Source organism: Belonocnema kinseyi, chromosome 9 (genome assembly GCF_010883055.1).
Source record: "Belonocnema kinseyi isolate 2016_QV_RU_SX_M_011 chromosome 9, B_treatae_v1, whole genome shotgun sequence".
NCBI lineage: Eukaryota > Metazoa > Arthropoda > Insecta > Hymenoptera > Cynipidae > Belonocnema > Belonocnema kinseyi.
The window spans coordinates 47,474,338-47,497,785 of record NC_046665.1 but is presented as its reverse complement, the minus strand read 5'-3'; the positions used below and the strand labels follow the sequence as shown (position 1 = coordinate 47,497,785).

General features: G+C 31.5%; 2 protein-coding genes across 3 annotated transcripts in view; both read right to left on the bottom strand.

Moving 5' to 3' along the window:
- Window positions 1-19,832, bottom strand: part of LOC117179439 (Golgi-specific brefeldin A-resistance guanine nucleotide exchange factor 1) — a 32,348-nt gene extending 12,516 nt beyond the window's left edge. The window contains exons 1-13 of the mRNA XM_033371238.1: window positions 19,508-19,832; window positions 17,442-17,640; window positions 17,132-17,359; window positions 14,521-14,627; window positions 10,285-10,768; window positions 9,824-10,218; window positions 9,570-9,747; window positions 6,236-6,351; window positions 5,977-6,165; window positions 5,559-5,894; window positions 5,266-5,474; window positions 3,013-3,258; window positions 1,498-2,941 (exon numbers count right to left, since the gene is read on the bottom strand). Of these exons, the coding sequence (XP_033227129.1) occupies window positions 1,498-2,941; window positions 3,013-3,258; window positions 5,266-5,474; window positions 5,559-5,894; window positions 5,977-6,165; window positions 6,236-6,351; window positions 9,570-9,747; window positions 9,824-10,218; window positions 10,285-10,768; window positions 14,521-14,627; window positions 17,132-17,359; window positions 17,442-17,640; window positions 19,508-19,627 (4,251 nt within the window). The 5' untranslated portion in view covers window positions 19,628-19,832. The remainder of the gene's footprint in view (window positions 1-1,497; window positions 2,942-3,012; window positions 3,259-5,265; window positions 5,475-5,558; window positions 5,895-5,976; window positions 6,166-6,235; window positions 6,352-9,569; window positions 9,748-9,823; window positions 10,219-10,284; window positions 10,769-14,520; window positions 14,628-17,131; window positions 17,360-17,441; window positions 17,641-19,507) is intronic.
- Window positions 19,833-21,267: 1,435 nt separating this feature from the next.
- LOC117179952 (pleckstrin homology domain-containing family J member 1-like) overlaps window positions 21,268-23,448 on the bottom strand; it is a 3,047-nt gene continuing 866 nt past the window's right edge. The window contains exon 2 of one of the 2 annotated variants that reach the window (XM_033372190.1): window positions 21,268-22,353. In XM_033372190.1, the coding sequence (XP_033228081.1) occupies window positions 21,869-22,353 (485 nt within the window). In that variant the 3' untranslated portion in view covers window positions 21,268-21,868. The remainder of the gene's footprint in view (window positions 22,354-23,448) is intronic. The other variant, XM_033372189.1, reaches the window with a different exon arrangement.

Here is a 23,448-nt window from a genome sequence, read left to right as displayed (position 1 = left end):
CCCGCCACACCCCTGCTCACGCATTTTTCTTTTTTATGTTTATTATGAACCACTTTACCATTTCCAATTGTTCAAGTGCTGTTAACAATTTTCTTTTTTCCAAACTTTAATTCGCCTGGACAATTATATTAGAGTTTACAGTTAATACAATAAATAAATATTATGATATAGGCTTAACATTCTTGTTTTATACTTTTTAAAATTTACTTTTATCCCTGGCGTTTTTTTGTAATTATTTGAAAAAAATTATAACGCATACAATTTAATATTTTTTTACTCTGGAACATGATTAAATAAAATGGCTAATTTCAAAACTCTTTCAATTTTAGATCATTAATTTTTGAACATTACTCAATTTGAAATATATCACAAATTTAGGCTTCCATTGCAAAATATACTTTGGAATAGAACGATTGAAATACGAATTTGTTCATTTTCTAGTAATTAAATTTTAAATTAATCCATTTTGTACATTTTCAACTTAAAATTTTTAACCAATAAGTGCCGAAAGATTAAAATGGTAAAATTTGGAAAAATTTTTCGTAAACAATTCGAAAAAAATCGAGAATGACCAACAATTCCAGGCCTAAGAGAAACATGTACTGGAACCTGGAATGAAGAACGGCAAACAGTCCCTGGCGGACCGAAGAAACAAAATGGAGCATCTATAAAGTACCCGTAAAAACCCCATTGGATCTCCATTCAGTTCCTTTTTAAAAAACTCGAAAAAGCAGAAAAATCAACTTTTAAATTGTTGACATTCGGATTCTACGTTAAAATTCCCTATAGAAGGTCACGGAATAATCGCAATAGTTTTTTTTTTTTGCAACGGTAGAAGGTTTTAGAACATATAAGACGTATAACGCCTGTTGACTGCTAATTACAGGCGATGCGTTTGAAGTGTAGCAGTCAACAGGCGTTATGCGTCTTTTATTTTCTAAAACCTTCTACCGTTGCAAAAAAAAAAATATTGCGATTATTCCATGACCTTATATAGGGAATTTTAACGCAGAATCCAAATTTCAACAATTTGAAAGTTGATTTTGCTGTTTTTTCGAGTTTTTTAAACAGGAACCGAATGGGGACCCAATGGGGTCTTTACGGGTATTTTGTAGAGGCTCCATTCGGTTCCTTCGGTCCGCCAGGGAGGGCCCTGTTAAACATATGCAACCGACATACATAATATTACGCAACATACGCGCGTGCATTCCCGCGCCCTCACCACAAAACTTCAGGGCCATCAGTTCTAGGAATATCGTAAATCTGGGGTTTCTAATTCCAAGTTCCAGTGTAATAAGGAATAGATCAATTTATGGTATTTTCCGATAATTATACATGAACTTAAGATGGTAGATATGATCTTTCAGTCAATCGTCGAGATTAAAAAATATTTTTAAATTCAAAGTTAAGAAGAAATGGGATTATTACGAGAAAATAGTGGTGTGAGTCCGAACCCTGAATGTAGGGACTAACATTAATTAAGAACAAGTTCTCTACCTGCAATAGTGGTTTCCATCCTTGTGACCAGGGAGAAACTGGCTCCGTTCCTCCTGCCTGAACCCACCATTGGAAAATCTGAGCAGTCCTCGTATGCAAGGTGTGCATCAACTCCAGCAACTGAATCGGACTTTGTTGATAGCTAGGAACCTCGTCTGTTGAGCTCTGAACCCTACTTCGATTCCCAGTACATTGAAGCACTGCTTCAGCAAAGGTTCTCACACACCGGACGCACAATTCGAAATTAAAAGGCGTAACATGAGCAACATCTCTAACTAGGAACGAGAGACTCTCAACACACTTTACCAACGCTGCCTGGTCATGAGGTTTAAGATTCCTATCCAAAACTATCGTTTCAGCCGCTACTGGAAGTGGAGCCTCCGTTCCAGTAGGCGAGACCAATACCCACTCAGGAACTGGACTCACCGGACGAGGATCTAGCACCGAATTTTTCGATGAAGCCACTTCATCCAAAACAGCGTTTGATTGTTTCGGTTGCACGGCTCCAGCCCCCACGCATTCTAATAAATTGAAAATCACTTTCCAATCTTCCGTCGAATGAATGTTAGCAGCACCAGTTTTGAGTAGTTCAGAAAGACCGTAAGCGATTTGTCTTGAAAGAGGAGATGTTGTAACTGATGTCAAATGCGTTAAAGGTGTTAAAGGTGGCAAAACAGTGCAAGCTAATTCTTCTCCTCGAAGAAGTCTTATCGCAAGTCGCAACATTCCAACTGCTACACGTTCCAGAAGATAAGGTTGATTGTCTCTAGCTGCTGTTGTTAAAATGCCATCAAGGTGTTCTTGAACTACCGGCCAAATGCAAACGACCCTATCCCGGTTCTGAATTGTCACTTTTAGAAGACATTCCAACAGGAAAACGGAAAGATCCTCGTCCTCGGATTTCACTGATACCAAAGCGCCAATCAGAGATCGAAGAGACTCGACCTGCAGGAATTTGCTCTCCTCGATTATTTGTTTTAATTGACAATTTGCGACACACTTTGCAGCTCTTTCTCTCGCAGCAATTTCTGCCGGATGAGGAAGCTTGGTTGTATGAAGAGCAATGTAGGAATATAAACTCGAAAGAATTCCTTGCTCCACTGGAGGAGTTTTCAGAGCAGCGGGTTCCCGAAGCAAGGAGATTTTTCCGGATGGGTCCAGGAAATCCTCGCCTTCGGTCATGTTCTTTGGCAGAACTCTAGCTAGGAACAAAGTCTGGAAACAGTCAACTATGTTTTTCCAGGATGCTCTTAAAGCATCTCCATGCATGTGAGTGATTTTAAAGAGGGTGTGAGCTGCTAATTGACACCTTCCACTGCTACCAAGATGAAGAATCACTTGGTCCGGTTCTCCTCCAGCTGCGAGTCCAGTAAATTTGCATATGCTGACTATCAAAGTGTCGAGGTCGCTCGTCATTCCGTAGTGAGCGCTGATCGCAGCACAGCTGGAAGTAAATAATTAATTAAATTTTGTAACTGAAACTTAAGTTAATGCACGTTCAGGATCTCAAATTACCTTAGGAATGCTTGAGCAACTCTGCGCTGGAGTAATTTGTCCGGAGCTTTATCGTAGGCTCTGCAAAGTGCACTGACAATCGGAGCCCAAGCTCTTTCTGCTAATTCCTTATCTACAAATTCACCAGCTCCTCCAATTGTCAGATACTTGCTTTCTAGACCACAGCTTCTTCTAAGTAAAACTTTCCACAGATAATTTTCCTTCACGAGACCAGTGTGCTCCGCTGGCATGACAATTTCTTCATTTCTATAATGGGAATATTCATTGTTAATTAGTATTTCACTTTTAGTTGTTTTCCAGAATCTACAGAAACGGACTGCTATTCCCCAAATGGCTCGATAGGTCTTAAAAGCGGTTCTATGCCATTTTTTTCAAGACTTAAAAAGATTTCAAAGGATTTGATAGATTTACAGGAATTTCAAAAGATTGAAATAAAGCAGTTCAAGGGTTTTCACAAAAAGAAGTTGAGGGGTTTCATATTATTTCAATGATTTGAAGGAATTTGAGAAAATTTAAATACAAAATTTTGGGATTGCTAAGAATTTCCCAAACATTATCAGGATTTCATAGAGTTGAAAAGGTTTTAGAGTATTTTTAAAAATTCCAAAGGACTTTAAAAAATAAGAAAGGACTCTTGAGAGATTTCGTAAGATTTTAAAGATTAGAGAATACTTTATAAAATTTCAGGAGATTTCGGGGGATTTCAAAGAATTTCATACTTGATTTAAAAAGTTTTCGAATATTTTTTATTATTTCAAGGAATTTCATAGGATCTTCTATATTTACAAATTTTAAAGGATTAAAGGATTTTAAAGAATTTTATATAGGGCTTGAAATATTCCCACGAATTTTAAGGAATATTATCAAATTTAATGCGATTTTAAGTAATTTAATAATTCTTTAATGAATCGCAAAGAAATCATTCACAAGAATAAAGAGATTTTAAATATTTGAAAAGAATTTCAAATCTTCCAAATTTTTTCCAAATATTAAAACAAAGTTTCAATGATTTTCTGATATTTCAAAGATCTCAATATCTTAAGGGGATTTAAATTATGTTAGAGTATTTCTAAACATTGCAATGAATTTTCAAGAGCTTTAAAAAATTACAAGATATTGAAAATTAAAAAAAAAATAAGGTATTTTAGATGATTTCAAGGAATCTTCAATAGATTTTAATTATTTGGAAAAATTTCAACAGATTTCAAATGATTTGAAAGATTTTATGATAATTTCTAATTTCAAGTGCTTTAAAAAGCTCCAAGAGGTTTTAAAATATTTCAAAAAATTAAAATTTGTTTGCGGCATTTTAATGGGTTCAAAGGAATTTTTAAGAGATTATAAAACTTTCAAGGATTTCAATGATTTTTAAGTATTTAACAAAATTTCATGCCGATTTAGAAATTTTGCTAGAAAGATTGAAGAACATTTAAAAGTATTCAGAAGGATTTGAACGGATTTTATCGTACTTCAGATGATTTTAATGATTTTAAAAGCTGTTAGGGCATTTTAATACATTTTCCAGGTTTTCAGGAAATATTAGTTTCCTGGAATTTTATCAGATTTCAACGGATTGCAAAGATTTAAAGTGATTTTATAACATTCCAAGGCATATCAAGGAGTTTCTTAACATCAAATGGACTTTAATTGGATTTTCAAGATTTAAAGGATTTCAATTTTTTTAAATATTTTAATGTATTTTAGAATATTTCAAGGAATTTTCAATAGATTTCAACCGTTTGAAGAAATTTGTACAGAGTTTAAAGAATTTGAAAGATTTTATGGTATTTTTCTGGAGTCTAAAGAATTTGCAAGTGCTTTAAAAAGTTTCAAGGGGTTTCAAAATATTTCAAAAGATTAAAATTTGTTTTCGCTATTTAAATGATTCCAAGGAATTTTTAAGAGATTATAAAACTTCTAAGGATTTCAATGATTTTAAAGTATTTAACCAAATTTCATGCCAGTTTAAAAATTCTCCTACAAAAACTAAAGAACATTTAAAAGTATTCAGAGGGGTTTTTAAAATATTTGAACGGATTTTATCACAATTCAGGTGATTTAAATGATTGTAAAGATTTAAAGTGATTTTATAATGTTTCAAGGGATATCAAGGAATTTCATAAGATTCAATGGACTCTAATTGGATTTTCAAGATTTAAAGGGTTTCAATTTTTTGACTTTCAAGAGCATCGGTTCAGTACCACGCCAGTCCGCCCCTGAGAATCTATAAAGAATTTAATTTGCAATACACACTTGATGGAAATATAGATTTCTTCGAGCATATCTTGATCAAAATCCGCGTCGCCATTGACTTTCTTCAAATTCCGTTTGAATTCATCAACAGTCATCGGATTATTTTGCCTCTTTGCATTATAATTGTGCTGGTCCACGTTTAACATAATTATCGCGTAAGCGAGAGTGAAGGCCGCATCGGCCGATGCAAATGGCTTGTTATTGCTATTCTATAATAAAAATTTTAATTTTATTCACAATGAAAATTCTTCCAAACGGTGAAGAATTTAAATAAATTGAAACTCGAAACTTACGTGCCAGTGTTCTGCGAATTTTTCGAGCAACATCGAAATTAGAGGAGCTTCTCCAGGAAGTCTAAAAGATTCAAGATACAATCGCAATGCCTGATCAACACGAGTGTTTTTGAAATCGAAATTGTTGACAAAGCAATTCAGGATTGTCTTATTCTCCTTTTTGCTGATATATTCGCCGATCGCTTTTTTATCCAGACCGGGATTTTCTCGAAGATACTTGGCAATTTTCTCGGGATCAGGCTGGCCTGGAGTTCCTCCTAGAAGTCCATGCTCTAACAATTTTGCGATCCCTTCTCGGGGATTCTCGTTGAACTTTTCCGTCCCCAAAGCCAGCCACTGAATTAAGAAACGTAATTTAAATTAGTTAATACATACAAAAAAATGTAATAAAGAGAATTTGTATGGGGGAGTTTAATACCCTCTTATTCGCTTTTGTAGTTATCAGTTCCTCCCGAGTAGGAAGATTTGAGGAAGAGGTGTGTCTTGAAGTTTTACAAAGATCGTGCAAGCCTTTGCATCTGGCCTCCATGCCCGAAATTAGATTAAATATGGCATCCAACGAAATAAATTGCATACTGTACATGGTTCCCATAAGAGCCGAGGCGTTCTAGAAAAAATGTGCACAGGATTAATGAAAGTTATTCAAGCTTTAGATAACAAATAATCATTAAACATACCCTAGATAAAAGCTTCATCGATTCTTCGTAAAGATTTGTGGAATAGAGGCCACAATCGTAATTCAAATACAATTCTGCCGGCAATCCCGGTATTCTCCACAACCTCACGATAGCTTCTGTATTAATAAAACAGAATTTCAATATTATGGTACCTTAATAAAATTCAAATCTTTAATACTTATTTTGGACGGGTTGAACACTCAACTTTTAAGTGTGCACCAAGATTTCACATACACCAAATATTTCGAAACATTTTAATTATTTTATAAAGATATTGAAGATTTCACAAATAGTTTAAACATTTCAAACATTTCAAAAGATTTCAGAAGATATTAATAGATTTCACACAAATTTTAATGATTTCAACAAACATTTCATGAATAGTTCAAACATTGGGCAAAGACTTATGAAAACTTCATCGTGGGCTTTTTAAATGAACATGGGGTTTTAAATGGGAAAAACTCGGTCTTAAAAAAAAATTGAAGAAAAAAGTACTTGGTATTAACTTTGTACAAATTAAAGTTTATTCACTTCTTAAGGAATAATTTTCATAAAATAACTTTTCATTTTGCCCCTGCAAACCCCATGTATAGTGCCTGTTAAATGACTTAAAAAATGCAAAATAGCTGTTTGATGTCAAATTCAGTTCATCTGCCCGTGAAGCGGCAGTAAAATAGAACTTTATTGTACTGCGACGAGTTGCACGTAAAGTGACAGCAAGGAGGAAGAAGTGAGTGAGAAGTAAAAGAAAAGCGAAAGAAAAGAGGAACTTCTAGCGTCACCCCACGCGCGTCCGTATGCGGTACAATCAAGACCCGTTTTCCAGAAAAATAGTTACTATTCTGCCTCTTTCATATAAAGTATCGTAAGCACCACGGTAGTAAAGTTGTTTTATACTCGGATGCAGTTTTACCGACCTCGGCTTCGGCTCTGACGTTAAATTCTGCATCCTCGTATAAAGTTCAACTTTACTGCCTAGGTACATAATCTACTATCATTCGATATGTGAAAAGTTTTCACGTACTTTTTAACTAATCTTCAATTCTTTAAGGATAAAAATCGAGAAAAGTTCATATTTACAGCATAAATAACATGACTGATGAATGTCAAAAATAATATTTTTGTTTAACACATTTTGCAATTGTTTAAACAAGTTTTATTTGTATAATTTTTTGGTCCAACGAATCATGAAAAGTAAGTATTTTCTGGAATTAATGACGAAATGACGAATTTTAAGAGTGATATTTTTTGTTTTACATACTTTGCAATTATTTAAACAATTGCATCTCCACAGAGGGATGTATGTAATGAACTAAATTTTCAAATATAATTTTTTTACATATTTTAATATAATTCGACCCCAAGGGTTCGAAAATACCGTCTTTAACCTATTGCTGAACATTTAAACCCATTAATACCGATTTATGAAGTTTTCAAAAAATTTGTATATTCTGTTTACATGAGAAATATTTTGTTCATGTTAGAAATACTACCTTACTGTGTCTAAAACGTTTCTTCGCGGCTTCGACGTACGTCGAATGACCTATTCAAGAACCTTCTATGACCTCTTATGATCTAGAAATGCGGTGTTAAGGCTCTAAATCTAAAATTCGAAAAGTACTCGCTTGTTATTTCAGTTTCAACTCATTTATAGCTTTCGGAATTGTCAAGAAGTTTAGGATAACGTCGAAACATCTGCCTACACTGCTTAATCCTTTTATTACTTTTTTGGAACTATATGAAATAAATTCTACTTAAATTTTAGAATAGAGTAAGGCAAAAATAACCATAAATTGTGAGTCTTCTCTTATACTGGACCTAAGTAAATCTGGCATCGGAATGTCAGTTGAAAAGATTCGTCGCTTTACCTGAGCTACTTAAAACACCTTGTCTATATTCCTTTCCATCCCAAATTTACTAGGTTCTAGACTTTTAGTCAGAAAGGGGATGAGGCTATCGAGGATCTAGGTACCTCAACCTGGCTAATGGGGGGAGGGTCCTTCGGCAATGTACTGTTGTCGCGTCACTTTGTATCTTCTGCACTTGAAAATGAATAAACGCTAATTTATACTAACACCGAGTTTTTAACTCCACAAACTAGATACATCAGATTTACTTAGGGTGTATCAGTGCAAGTACTTGAACTATTTGCAAATTTTCCATGCGGATTTATAAATTAAAAAATATATTGGATTAATATATAGGATTAAGGTGAGGATGGATGTTAGTTAAAAAAAAGTTCTCTTCACATAAACAATTAATGCGTCTCGAAGCCGCGAACACATATATCATATACATTACTATCGTTTTTCCAATATTAAAAAAGTTTTCCTCATATAAACAAAGTAAACCATATATTTTTTAATATTATGAATCGGTATTGATAGATGATAAGAAGTCATAGAAGGTTCGTCGATAGGTCATATGACGAGTTTCGAAGACGCGAACAGGTCAGATACAGCAATGTAATATTTATAATATGAACAAAGTGCTTCTCATATTAACAGAATACACCAATCTTTTTAATCTTCATGATTCGGTAATGGTGGGTCATAAAAGGTTCAAAAATAGGTCAGTCGATGCGTCTTGACTATGCAAACAAATAAACTAGATATCGAATTATTATCTTTTGAATCTCAAAAAAGCTTTTTTCATATAAACAAAATAAACCACTTTTTAAAACAATAGGTCGATCCATGCGACTCGAAGACGCGAAAAATACACTAGATATCGTATTGCAGTATTTTGAATATCAAACAAGTTTTTCTCATATAAATAAGGTATTCTTTTTTAAATCTCTAAACTATATATGCTAAAAAAGTAGATTTGAAAATTTAGGTAATTACAAACATCCCTCTACGAGGAAGCAATAGTTACAAAATAGTTGGAATCTTGTCACTTATCGAATGAAAATAATTCAAGTTGAAAAAATATAAAAAAATACCGCCTTTAGCGCGAATTTTGCATTATTTGGGACATTTTCCGGGCACAATGCAAAGGTATTGGGCGGTTAACATTAAATGTTATTGCATGGAAACTATTCCTTGAACATTCCTTAAGAGGTTAGTTAACTTTAATGTACAAAAAGTGAATAATAATTAATTTTTTTCATTCTTTCGAAAACCGAGCTATTCTTATTTAAAAACCCATGTTAATTTCAAAAGCCCGGTAGCAGGGGCCAATTTGGACCGATTGGAAAACAAAATAGGGGATTTTTTCCGGTAAACGAACAAATTGAATGAGATCAACCACCAAAAATTGAAAGTAAAATTTTTACAGGTACACATTTAGACCACTCTAGTGATCAACCCTCGCATATTTTAAAAAAACTTGCCCAAAGCTAACTCCCGTTGTTCATACGATATCCGATTCGATTCAGAATTGACAATTTCCATCAACTTTATCACATAATGCTCCATCTGGAACTTCAGATGCTCCCTCTGCGACTCAAATAGTAAAAAGGATACTTGCAGGTTCGCAGCTAGAATCGACAATCGATCCGATCCCAGCAACTATAGAAAAAATATAACTATCAAAGAAAATTCTTGGCTTTCGGTTTGAAAATATTCTGAGTTAATTTCGACTCACTAAAATCAGATTTCTCACAAGATCATCCTTGGCAAGTGCAAGCAACGACGGGAAATTAGAAAGCGAATCCGCAGCAATTTCTAATGCAACTTGCAACAAGCTGAGTCCCAAGTGCGTCATTATTTCTGTGTTTTGTTTATCAAGTGGACTGCAAATCGAAACGAGGAATCTAAAAAGCTCACGAACGCAAAGGGAACCATATGGTGTGTGTTCTTGGAGAGGCATGAATCTCACGCCCTGAGTATTCACATATTCTTCTACGGTTTCGTTCTCTAATTTTATTTTGGGCACTTTTGATGCGTCGTAGGTACTTGAATTATCGTCAACTGACGATAAATCTTCCACACTTCCGACTGGCGATTGCACCCAATCTGCTTTTTCCTCCACTCGATTTTCTGCAGAGATACAAATTTCAATTAAATTCAAATAAACCCGAAAAAGCGGAATTTAAATAAAAATACCTTGAGCCTCGATGACAGTTTCCTTCCCCAAAGATTCTGCATCAGTTTCCGACTTTTCCGTAGTTTCCGCCTCACTCTTGTTTTCGGAAGACTCGTTTTCTTTTTGGAACACTTGACTAATTTCGGGATCGTTTACCGAGACATTTTCTCCGGGAATAACTGGTTCCTTACTGGCATCCTGGCTTTCTACCTTATTATTTTCAACTTCTAAGTTTTTAACGACACTCTCTTTATTTTCCGTCTTTTCCTCTTCGATTTTTTCGGGTGGACTTTGATCCAACGAGCCTTGCATGTCTACAATATTTCCAGCGGGTGTCACAGGTGTAGTCGCTAAATGACCAACTCTTACTCTATCTACAGGACTCAAAAGATTCGACTCGTTTCCCTCCATTTCCTCAGGATTTAGTTGCGATTTTGATTTGGAATGATTCTTGGTTTTTCTAGACTTGCTTCTCGTACTATCAATACTGTTCGTTCTCATTTTCTGGGAATATTAAAATTAAAAACTGTTAGGTATATCATATTGTAATATTATTGGGGATGGTAGGAACCCTCTAAAATCCAAGCGAAGAATTCCCGGTAGTTAAAGTTGTAAAAATTAAAACTTTGAAAGCTGAATTTTTTATTTGAAAAAATCAAGGCTAAACTTCTGAATTCGAAACATTATATTTTAGAGTTTTAAGCTCAAACATTTCATTGATCAGTATAAAATGAAAGCTTTATAATTTGAATACATTTATTTCAAAAGCCTTCAAAATTAGGTTCCATCACATAACGAAACATTCAAAATGTTAAAATATCAAATCAAAGGTTTCAATATGCTTCCACTTGAAACTTTAAACCAGGAAAATGTACAGGTTTACATTAGTTTAAATGCCGTGACAGTTTAATAATCATTCTGGCAACAAGCATGAAAAATTTTACATTTAAAAAATGTTTTAGAATGAACAATTAAAAATTATGAGACTTACAAACTAATATTTTCAAATTCAAGTCTAAAAATATAGATAATTTTAAAATTGTGGCCTTGGAAATAAAACTATTTTGAAATTAGACATTCAAAACTGCACAATTTTAAAGTGATTGGTCGTGAATAATAAATCTAGACTGTCACTTTCACTGTTCAAATTTAAAGAATATTCAATTGAGAACCTTCAAATTTGGACTGTTACAAAAAAGGCTCAAAATTGCATAGTTTTAAATTTAAAATATTTAAAATTACGCTATTCTGAAGGTTTCTCATACTGGAATATTTTAAAGTTGAATTATTTTCATTTTAAAATAAATTAATTGTCAAACTGTGATTTATAATGTTCAAAAATTCAACAATTTTAGCCACGAGAAAAATCTACAAAAGGGATTAACTGCAATTGTACGATCAAAGTAGAAAATGTAGCTCTTGAAAATTTCAACGATTCATTCTAAATTCTAAATAAACACTCAAATATTTCTTAATTTTATAGAGGGTAATTTTTAGAAGCTTTTAATTAGAAAATTTTCAATTTAATATCGTCTAAATATGAATCTTATTGAATCTACGAATGTGAAATTATTTAAAAAGTGAAAATAATTTGTAAAGCTTCAATCTAAAATTTACAATTATCTAGCTATTAAGACTTTCCATTATAATTTTGAATAATTATATCTTTTCTTGTTTCAATTTGAAAATAGGTTAATTTTTAACAGATTTAGAATTGCTCGTTCTATAAATCTTCCTCAGTCATATTATTATTCAATTTTAAATATACTTTAATTTTTCAAATCTTCAATGAATTTGTTATCAGTTCTTGGAATATTTTATTATCAAAATCCTAGAATTTCAAATACTTTTAATTTTTAACTGTTCAGGGTATCTAGCGATTCTTAGGAACAAAATTAAAGGTCTTTTCCAGGTTTCCCAGGTTAAGAAATAAAAATTTTCCAGGTCACCTTTTTCACATTAAATAATGAAATAAACGTTTGTCATACATGTAAAAAATGAGCCATTTAATTTTTTATTGGCTAAAAATTTCTAAAGAAAGCCGAATCGTAAATAAACAAATTCTTAAATTTTTGCGAACATGAGTCGTCTTTGTGAAATTTTTAGGAATATTTGTAAATCTTTGTAATGTCTTTGAAATCATGGAAATCTTTGTGAAGTATTACAGACCTTCGTGAAAGCTTGAAATTTCGGTGAAATCTTTCGGCATTTTTCAAAGCTTTTGTAAAATCTTTAAAATTCTTGAAATCTTTGAAATAATTGTGAACTCTTTCTTTAATCTTTGTTTGCAAAATCTTTCGTGTTTTTTTTTAAATCATTTAAGCTTTTTAAATCTTCTCAAATGTGTTGAAACCTTTTGAAATCGCTTAAAATCTTTGAAATTCTTGAAATCTTTTGAAATCCTTATGAATTCTTTAAAGAAATTGTGAAATCTCTTCTAAGTCTTTTGTATTCGTTTAAAATCACTGGAATATTTGAAATATTTGTGAAATCATTACGAAATTTGTTGTAATATTTGAAATGTTTGTTAAATCTTTTGAAATCTTATACAAAATTTTGATATTGTTTAAAATATTTGACATGTTTTTAAATATTTGTAATCTGTTGTACTGTACCCTTGTTGAAATATGTTAAGTCCTTGAAATCTATGAAAACTTTGTGAATTTTTTTTTAATCTTTGAAATATTTTTGAAATGTTTCTTTAACCTTTGTTAGTAAAATCTTTTCTGTTCGTTTGAAATTATTAAAATCTTTTTAAATTTGTTGAAACCTTTTGAAATCATCAAAAATCTTTTAAATGTTTTGAAATTATTGAAATCTGGGTGTACGGTATCCTAGTTGGAATCTTTGAAATTCTTGAAATGTTTTAAAATCCTTAAGAATTCTTTAAAATATTTGAGAAATCTTTCGGAAATCATTTCAAACATTTTTAAATAGTTTAAAATCTTTGAAATGGTTTGAAATCCTTGAAATCTGATGTACTGAACCCTTGTTGCAATCTTTGAAATTCTCGTATTGTTTTGAAATCTTTATGAATATTTATGAAATCTTTGAAACTTTTGTGAAATCTTTTGACATCTCCTGAAAAATTTTGAAATTATTTAAAATCTTTGAAACGTTTTGAAACCTTAAAAATCTTTTGAAATATTTAAAATCTTTATATTTCTTAAAAAATGTTGAAATTGTTTAAAATCTTTGAAATTTTTTGAAATCTTAGAAATGCGGTTTAATACACCCTTCTTAGAATCTTTAAACTCTTTTGTAAGTATTAAAATATTTGTGAAATGTTCGAAATCTTTGTGAAATGTTCAAAATCTTTATGAAATGTTTGAAATCTTTGGGAAATTTCTGTGAAAACTTTTTAATCTAGTGTACATGCCTTTTTTGAATCTTTGAAATCCTTGAAATCTTTATGAAATATTTTGAAATGTTTATAAAATCTTTCGTGAAACTTTGTTTAGAAAATCTTTTGTATTCGTTGAAGCCATTGAATTATTTGAAATATTTTGAAATCTTTTGAAATCTTCTAAAATGTTTTAAAATCTCTTCAAATCATTTCAAATTTGTAAAATCTTTGAAATCTGGTGTACTTTACCTTTGTTCAAATCTTTGAAATCCTTAAAATCTTTAAAGTTTTAAAATGTTCTGAAATCTTTATTGAAATCTAGCGTGCGCGCCTTTTTTAAATTTTTAACATCCGTGAAATCTTTATGAAATGTCAAAGACATTTAAAATAATTTGAAATGTTTGAAATATTTTGAAATCTTCAGAAATATTTTTAACTTTTTGAAATCTGTTGTACACTCAGAAACCGAGTGGTCAACCCCTCGAAAAATCCGTTCTATGTCCATAGCTTATTCTAATTCTGAAACTGAATTAACATCGAAATTTTAAACTAATAATTTTTCATAACAAATGTATCGAAAATTTGACTTTCGATGCCCCCGTAGCGGGTCGAAAGTTGTGTTTTCAACCCTAGACTGAACACCTTAACAAAAAGTACCTTGAAATATCTTTATTTATTCTGTAATAAACAAAAGAGAAATTACATCTTGACGAATAAAAAAATGTTCAGCAGCAAGATTTTTTCTAAACGAGATGTTTCTTTCATAATAGGCTAAAAGAATTAAATTGCTCTCCGTATTTCGATAATCATTCGATAGTCATTCGAAAGGTCTTTATATTAATTTTTTTTTAATTTTCAATTATTTCCCATTTTCCCTGACTGGGATGTAATAAAAAGTTATTTACTTTACCTTCATATTCAGAAGGCCTCTCGAATCGTCAACGAACTGTGGCAATCTTATAAAAAGGTGCTGAACCATGTCTCTCAAACAATGCTCTGCAGTTCGCCTTAATAATTCTGTAATAAGATTGAAAACTTAAGAAATTATATTCAGAATAAATCAAAATTCAAAGGACCCCGCACTAAATGTATGGGAAAATGGCTTTCGGTGGATTTAGCTGAAGCTTTGTAATTTTTAAGGTCATAAGTGCCAAATGAAATATCCGTAAAAAAAATTGTTAAAAAATGGACAGTTTTAGCGCTATGCGGCGCTAAGCGCTCATGATCAGTGAATAGAACGAATTACAATAGATTTAGTTACAAAAGCGATGTCAACATAGAAATCACGGTTCAGATCGTGGTCTGTCATATTTTCGCCTACACCGTTGACTCATATCGCGCTTCTCAAAACGAACAAATTCTAAGCACTCAAGAGTCAAGTTCAAATCTTCTGCGCTTAGCGTTTGCCCGTTCTGAGAAGCGCGCTATATGAGTCAACGGTGTTGACTCATATTGTCATTGGTTTGGCTAAACATGTTACTAACCACTTCTTGATGCGTGTTTCGCATACAGACATCGCTTGTGTCGCTAAAGCTACTAGGATTGGTTCTATTCGCTGATCATGGGCGCTTAGCTTTCGGCCCTCTGGCGAAGGGCACACTGTTATTATCGATGTGCGCACTAGTTACTAATGTTATTTTAGATAGCATTTCTGTCTTTAAAAAAGTAATTACTTAGTCAAGTTCAAATCTTGGGCGTTTAGCGTTTGATCGTTTCGAGAAGCGCGCAATATAACTCATTGGTTTGGCTAAACATATTATTGACTATTTTCTGATGCGTGTTTCTTATAGTGACATCGCTTTTGTCGCTAAAATTACTAGGATTGGTTTTATTCGCTGATCTTGAGCGCTTAGCGTTCAACCCTCTTGCGAAAGGTAGAATGTAATTATCGGAATGTACGCACTAGTTACTAATGTTACTTTGTGTACCATTTCTTACTTTTAATCTTGGACGCTTAGCGTTTGTTCGTTTTGAGGAGCGCGCTATATGAGTCAACGGTGTAGGCGAAAATATGACAGACCACGATCTGAACCGTGATTTCTATGTTGACATCGCTTTTGTAACAAAATCTGTGGTAATTCGTTTTATTCACTGATCTTGAGCGCTTGACGCCGCATAGCGCTAAAACTGTCCATTTTTTTGGATTTTTTTTACGCATATTTCATCCGGCACTTATAACCTTAAAAATGAGAAAGTTTCAGCTAAATCCACCGAAAGCCATTTTCCCATACATTTAGTGCGGGGTCCTTTCTCTTTAACAACCGTCATTCAAATTTAACTACGAAATGCTTGGAAATTAATTTTTTTTAAATCTGCCCGCTTAGCGGGCACATTCTCATCGCACGCTTCGCTCGCTAGTTTGAGCGTGCCTAGGACGCGCGACGGTTGAATCTCGCGCTTCGCGCTCGGATATTTATTCTTTGCATTTGGAATGCTTGAAAAAAAATTTATCAAAAAGATCTCTTTTAGATGGCAATATTTATATGCGTCTTCATATTCTGAATTGTTTACTTAATTAAGTGTAGCCAAAGATTAAGTTTCTCAAAGCTCTGTAGGCTTTGAGGTACACATTCTCATCGTGACACTCGCGCTGCGCGCTCGATTTCCGACAGATATTTGTAAACAGGTTTTGTTGAATTTTTTTCTCGTAACTTTCGTCGTGTTTCCACACATTTTTTTTCAATGTTATTTTTCACGAATAAAACAAAAAGTACGCGTCCTATCAAGAAGTAATTATTAACGAAATTTTAGATCTTTTTTGGAATAAAAATTTTTGTTAATTCATCTTTTTTCGTATCCTACATAGTTTGTCCACGATATGGAATTTTCTATTTTTCATTATTTTTGTGCAATAAAAATTTGAATTTTCGATTTTTTAAGAAAATCCAAAAATTTGTTATGATAATCTTGTAGGGCTTTCAAAAAGAAATGTTTTTCTTCTCTTAACTTTTTTCCATATCGTGCGTTATTTGGCTAAAAAGGTTGATTGTCAAGTGTTTTTTGAAATTTCGCAAATGCTATAACTCTGGTAAATTTTGGTTTTATAGAAAAAATTCATAAGGATCAATTGTTCGTCTGATTGAATACTATGAATATCCGTACAGACAATATTTGAATTTTGAAAAGTGTGGTCTCAAAAATTTTCAAAGTACGCTCACTTTTTGAATTTTCACCCAAAATGGTTGGCTAACAAAACTTGACCTTTATTTTAGGACACTAAAACAGTATACCAAAGACCAATCCAATCTGTCAATTCTTTCGAAAGTTATCGTGCTAAAAAACTAAAAACCTTACACACACACACACACAGACACACACACAGACTTCTCTTGACGAGAATGTAAAAAAGACAAGAATTTAACTCTTTTTTGTTTGAATGGAGATTCAAGAGTGTCTTTTCCAAATCGTTGCATTTTTTTAGTTTACAATAATTTCATAGTTAAATAAGATTAAAAATAATCAGTAGTTTAGCAGATTATATTGTTAATCTATTAAACAACGGAATGAATGAAAATTCTTACCACTCAGGCGAGTTTCGAAGCAAATTCTGAAACAACTGAGCATGATTTCGCAAATGCTTTCATTCGAAAGATGATCACCAGCAGGTGATAACATAAGGGCTCGCAGAACTTGGAGGATTCGCATGAGAACAACGCCATCTCCAGATGCATCAGTACCCACAAATCGTGCATGGGTAACAGCATCTGCTACGCCTTCAACGCAAGGGGCAATAGCTGGTTGTTCAGGATCTAAAATAATCCAGAGCAGCAAAATTTATTTCAGGTCTTAAAATTTATAGTTAAATTTGGATTAAGATCAAATATATTGTACCTAGAAGTCCATAGGAAATTATTTTATTAACTGCAGACAGTGCAAGACTAGTTACTGGTCCAGTGGTCTCTTCCGATCGAATAATCTCGAGAAAAGGGGCCATAAAAACACCTGGCTCCAACTGGGACAGATTTTTGGCTTCATTTAATGCTTCCTTTAAGGAAGATAGTCCTTTCATCAAGGCATCTTGATCTTCGTCCTTAAAACAAAATTGGAGCTCTTAGGTTTAGGCTTATTTTTTAATTGTAGAAAATTTAATATTTAAAAAATTAGATTCAGACTAAATCTAAATTTAAATACCTTTTTAATGTTCAGCACTCAAATTTAACTACGAAATTCTTAGAAATAAAAAATATGTTTTGCGAAGGATGTTGAATAAACACTGAAACTTACACCGGTATTAACGACTCAATACGCCACGAAAACCCTTTTTGTAGACGCCTGTTGTGTACGATAATCAATTTATTGTATCTATTTTTTTATTGTGATTACAAAAAAATAATTTCAAAAACGGAGGATTAAGAGGTCGCCTGCGTTTTCATTAAACTTCTTTTATTTTTGTTTTTAATTTGAATGAACATATTTAAGAGTATGTAATTGTCCAAATTCGATCTTTGGATTACTCTTTTTTTTATTTCTAAGATTTTCGTAGTTAAATGAAATATAAATGCCAGTAAAAATTATATATGTGTATATATATATATATCTTGTTTTGAGATAAGAACTTATCACTTATTGGTAGTTTCTGGAACACACTATTCCTTTTACCTTGTTTCATAGAAATTGTATTTTACATTTCTAATTTATTTATAATTCTATTCGGAACCCACCTTAAACTGTAGGTCCCCCTTCCACCACCAAGTAAGTGTGTGGAGGGTGTGTAAAAGAATAGAGAAGGTGTAAGAAAAATGTAAACCCTTAGGGGACACATTAGAAGCTTCCAATCTATAATTCGACCCCAAGAACTCAAAAATGCAATTTAAAAATGTCTGCACACGCGCGCGTATGCGTAATTTTTTTTCTGTTTAGCTTTTATCTCCAAAAGCGTTAAGTTAAAATATGATATATTATTAATATTTTAGTAACAATAAACAATATTTTTATTATTAAAATAATATAAAGTACGTCTACATGAAATTTGGACGAATTGTAGCTCCAATTGATCTCTGGGTTTGATCACATTTTTAAAAAGATCGGCTAAATGGAACAGTTTTTTTGTTGTTAGAAATTTAAAAAAAAGTTATATCTTGTATATGTGAAAAAAAACGTTTTGATATTGGGAATAATACTACGTTTTCGAGTCGTTTTGATCGATCTATTAAGGAACCCTTTATGATAATTCATGATCTATCAATAGCGATTTATAACATTTTTTAAAATTGTTTATTTGTTTTTGATAAGGAAAATTATTTAATTAAATAAAACTTCTTTATATAAAATAAATAAACTAAGGTCACAGTAGTGTTATATTTAAAATATTAATATTTTTTAATAAAACACTACTGTAACCTAAAAAGTTGTTAGTTCGTATTAGATAGAAAAATCAAGTTAATGAAATAAGTGACCGATTTTTTGTTAGTGAGAATAAACCTCCCTCGTCGAAGAAGTACATTTATTTGATGCATGTGAGGAAGCAAATTACTCGTAAAGTAACCACAAATAAAACCATTAATAGTGAATACAGTAATACAACCATATTACTTCGCAGCGGTATTTTTAACTGTTTTAATTGATGAGTGGATTGATATAGGGTTTTTCTTTAAATAAATGATTGCTATATAAATCTTCAGATAAAATAATAGAAGTTCTAGATAGTTGTATACTGAGGTCTTTGAATATGAATAAGGATAATATATAAATACTATTAAACTTATCCAATTACAAAAATCTACTATCTTCGTACAAAACGTTTAAAAGAGTTATAATGTATGTATATAAATTTCTAAAACAAATCCGGACATGGAAATTTTAGCATTTCCTGTCACACGTGGCAGGAGACACGCTGACAGATCTCGAAGGTAAACTAGGATTCGGAGTAAAACACATTCTAAATTTGGTATTCTAACCTGGTGAGAGTGTGATGACCACCGAACTCCACGACGCATTGCCGTCATCAGGAGGCCGACCTCGCCCTCGAGGACGTAAAGGCCGCCTCCCGGACAGGTCGTCTTCGCGATCCTGCTCATCTTCGTCTGCTTCACTCTTTTAACGTTCACTCCATTTTAAAATCTTTTTTCAACTCTAGCAACTCCTAAGGTTATCGTGTCAAAAAACACTTATGTTAACAACGCACATTATTCACTTTCCCAGGGGATGTTATTTGTATAACTTTGTCGAAAACAGCTAAAAGACCGAAAAAAGGGAGCAAGCTGTCATTCGACGTCACTTGCACGATACCATAATTAAAAATGGACTAAGACTGAATAGAGGTTATATCACTCTAATTTTGGTAATTTACTTGGTAATCGTGACGATACGTGAAATTTATCAAGAACATTGCTATAAAGCCGGAAATTTATAATAGGCGTAACCTCAATTCTATTGATGCGAGTGTGAAATTTGGGAGATATAAACAGAGATGATATAAATATGTAGAAATTCGAAACATTGAGAATAAAAAATAAATTATTTATTTATTTTCACACCACTTATTAGATAAAAGTTTTAAATTGAAGTAGTTACTTGACGAATAATATGCTGAAATTTTACGTTGCCGCAGTAATTTTCCCTGGCGGGAAATTAAATTTTTTTAAATTATGAATTCGATTTCCTTTTAATCTAGGTATTTGTATCAAAAATCAGACGTTTAAAATAAATAATATCATTGATTATGTCATCTTAAATTAAAAAAATTAATTGAAAAAATTATGAAAAATAGCTAAATTTCCATAACCGAGGGCTTATTTTTCAATAAAAATATTCTCTAAAACTCTACTTTTTCTAACTTTTAAAGTAAATTTTTCTATGGCTAAAATCGTTAGAATTATTTCTTTAAAAAGAAAAATATTAAAGAAATAACTATATTTCAAGATTATTTACTTATTATCAAAATTAGACACAATAAATTTGTAAGGAATGTTTTTCCCGAAAAATGTCATGCTTTATTAAAATTCAACATTCTTTTTAAAAAGTTGATAAAAAGCGACAGTAAGAAAAAATTCAATTACAAAAACTATTATTTAAATAATTAGTTTTCGTAAGTTTTAATCTTTTTTCGTACAAAAATGTATTTTCTTTCGTAGGACATGACTGATAATATAATTTCAATTCTGAAAGTAATAGAAAACTGTTTTCCTCAAAGGCCTTAATTTTGACACAACTACCTTTAAAGCTGTTTTCTATTTGTTCATTCCTGTCATTGTCATTTTTAAAGCTTTTATATCAGATGTTAAATTATTTTTTATTTTTAAAGATTTATCAAACTTTCAGGAAAAATTCGAGTCAGTTTTAAAAAGATACTTAGGAATTTTACAAATATTTTAAAACTTGAAAAGATTTCCGGCAATTTGTAAAATATTATTAAAAATTTCTTCCAAATTTGTAAAAATTCGAAATTTTTTAAACCGGCTCGAATTTTTGAACTCGAATTTAAATTTTACAAAACTTTTAACAAATAAAGTTTTTCGAAATTTGTATTTTGTATTAAAAATCATTTTTGTCCTCCAATCGAAAAATTATACACGCAAAATTGACAATAGTAGTAAAAGTAAATTGGTTAGAACTTTTTGACGGAATAATCTTAACATGTTAGGAAATAAATAGACAGAAATTAAAACTGATTAAAAATATAGTTGTAAATCTAAACAAAAAGAATAAAAGAAGGTTCTTATTAAAATATATATTTTCAGTATTAAAATACATCATTAGTTAAACATGATGGTTACTGAATGATTGAATAAGCTCTTTAACAATCCTTTAAATAAACGAGTATTTGGTATTTGAATACTTGAAAATACAAATCACTGCCTAGAGAAATCAAATAACTTGTAAAAGTATTCTCTCTAAAAATAATCATTATATTCTATTTCTATCCGCAATTTTACGCATGCAAAAAGTCTAGCTACTAAACGTAAACATTAAAAGTCTAAGAACAGAGATTCAAACTGTGATTTAAAATATCTGAGCTGAGAGGACGTCAGTTTTTAATAAGAACAGTCTTCAGTGCAACTGCACCATAAATACTATTTACTTCAGGTAAAATGAAGCTAGTAAGCAAAAATAGTGTTTGGAAATAATTGAACTATAGATTATAAAATCTCTTAGATTATAGACTATTTCTTACAATAATATACAATTATTTATGCTTCACTGTCATGATTCCGATCCCGGATCGAACTTCTTATTAACTATTTTACATTTTCACAAAGAACAATGCAATAAAAAACATTTTCTATTTTTAAATAACGTTAGCTTAAAATTAAATAAGGTCAAGAAAGGTCAATAAGATTAACGTCCCTAGTTAAGGAATTTATAGTCGATGAAGTGGCGATTGAGGTGGTGAAAGCACGAACATGAGATCGAAAACTTGGTTTGCTTTCCCAAGCCTCATCTCTCACGACTCCTTGATTCCTGGGATATAAAAGAAGAGGATCTTTGCCTGTTTTTTCTTGCAAACTTTTCTGGAGCGTTTTTAATTTCGATCGCCAGTACTCGTAACTCGCTTGCTTCAAAGCATTAACCCACTCTTCAACTTTTTCCTCTGAAGATCCACTTAAAATGTGCCTTTTATCATAATCGTCTCGAAAAGATATGCTAAATGCAAAGGCACTTTCACTTGTAGTGTCTATATTAATACGACAGTTTTCGAGAATTATTACACCTGTAGGCTGCCTCCAGTCGATGTGCCCCAGGTCGTTGATGCTGAAGTAAAATAGTAGATTGTCTTTTAACTTGAACCATCTTTCCTTGAATGCTGCAAAGAAATTCAGTTTTAAATCATTTTTATGACACTAGCATTATAAATCGCGCGTTTAACATTTTGACTTTAGGGGAAAAATAATTTTTAAATAAAAAGTCAACATTTTAAGTAACTATTTCTGTTTCAAGCTTATTTGTATTCAACTTTAAATAAATACCATTTTCTTAAGATTCCTGAGAAAATTCAAACAGATTTTTGAATATTTCAGATATATCAAGTCAAAATTTCAAAAACAGAATATCACTTTCAACCAAACCTTTGCATTACATTTTTTTTTAAATGCCGTGGATTTCATCCAAAATGACGAATTATGAACAAAATAGTTGAATCGTCAATAACAACAAAAAATAATTTTTAAGAAATTAGTTTAGTTTTTAATGAAGTTTTAATCAAGATTTTAACTTTCAATAAACGACAGTTGAACGAAAGAGAAGAATTTTCAAGAAAATAGTAACATCCTCAATCAAAAACAGATTCATTTTTCAACGAAAGTTTTGAATTTTCAACAAAAAAAGATGAGTTTTGAAACAAACAAGAAAGAAACCAATTTTACCCAAATTATAATTTCAGGGGGAAAATCATTTTTAAGTACAAAATAAACATTTCGAATAACTATTTCTTTTCAAGTTTATTTGATCATTTGTTTTTAACGTTATATGAATATAATTTTTCCCCCTTGAACATATAACGTAGTTTGTGAATAACACCTGAAAATAATTTTGAATTTTCATGTGAATCTTTTTAAGATGTAACTTATTTTCTAATCTTTTCTAAACTTATGAAAGGTCCAAATATCTTTTAAAAGACTTCAGTTTTTACAATGTAATGTTTATGTCAATAATTTTATTTTTCTCATCTCTTTAAAAGCGAAAATGTCTTCAAAGTATAGTGTGGTGGTAAAATTTTAAGAGCAGAATTATTTCTTAGTATTAAATAATAATTTACAATTAAAATTTGTTCTTTTATCAATAATTTTACAAAATTAATGTTGCTGAAATTTGTAATGTTTTCTAATATATTATCGCAATCAATCAATGTTTCGACAAAATATCACAGATTTTTTCGAAATATTTACTAATATCACTTTTT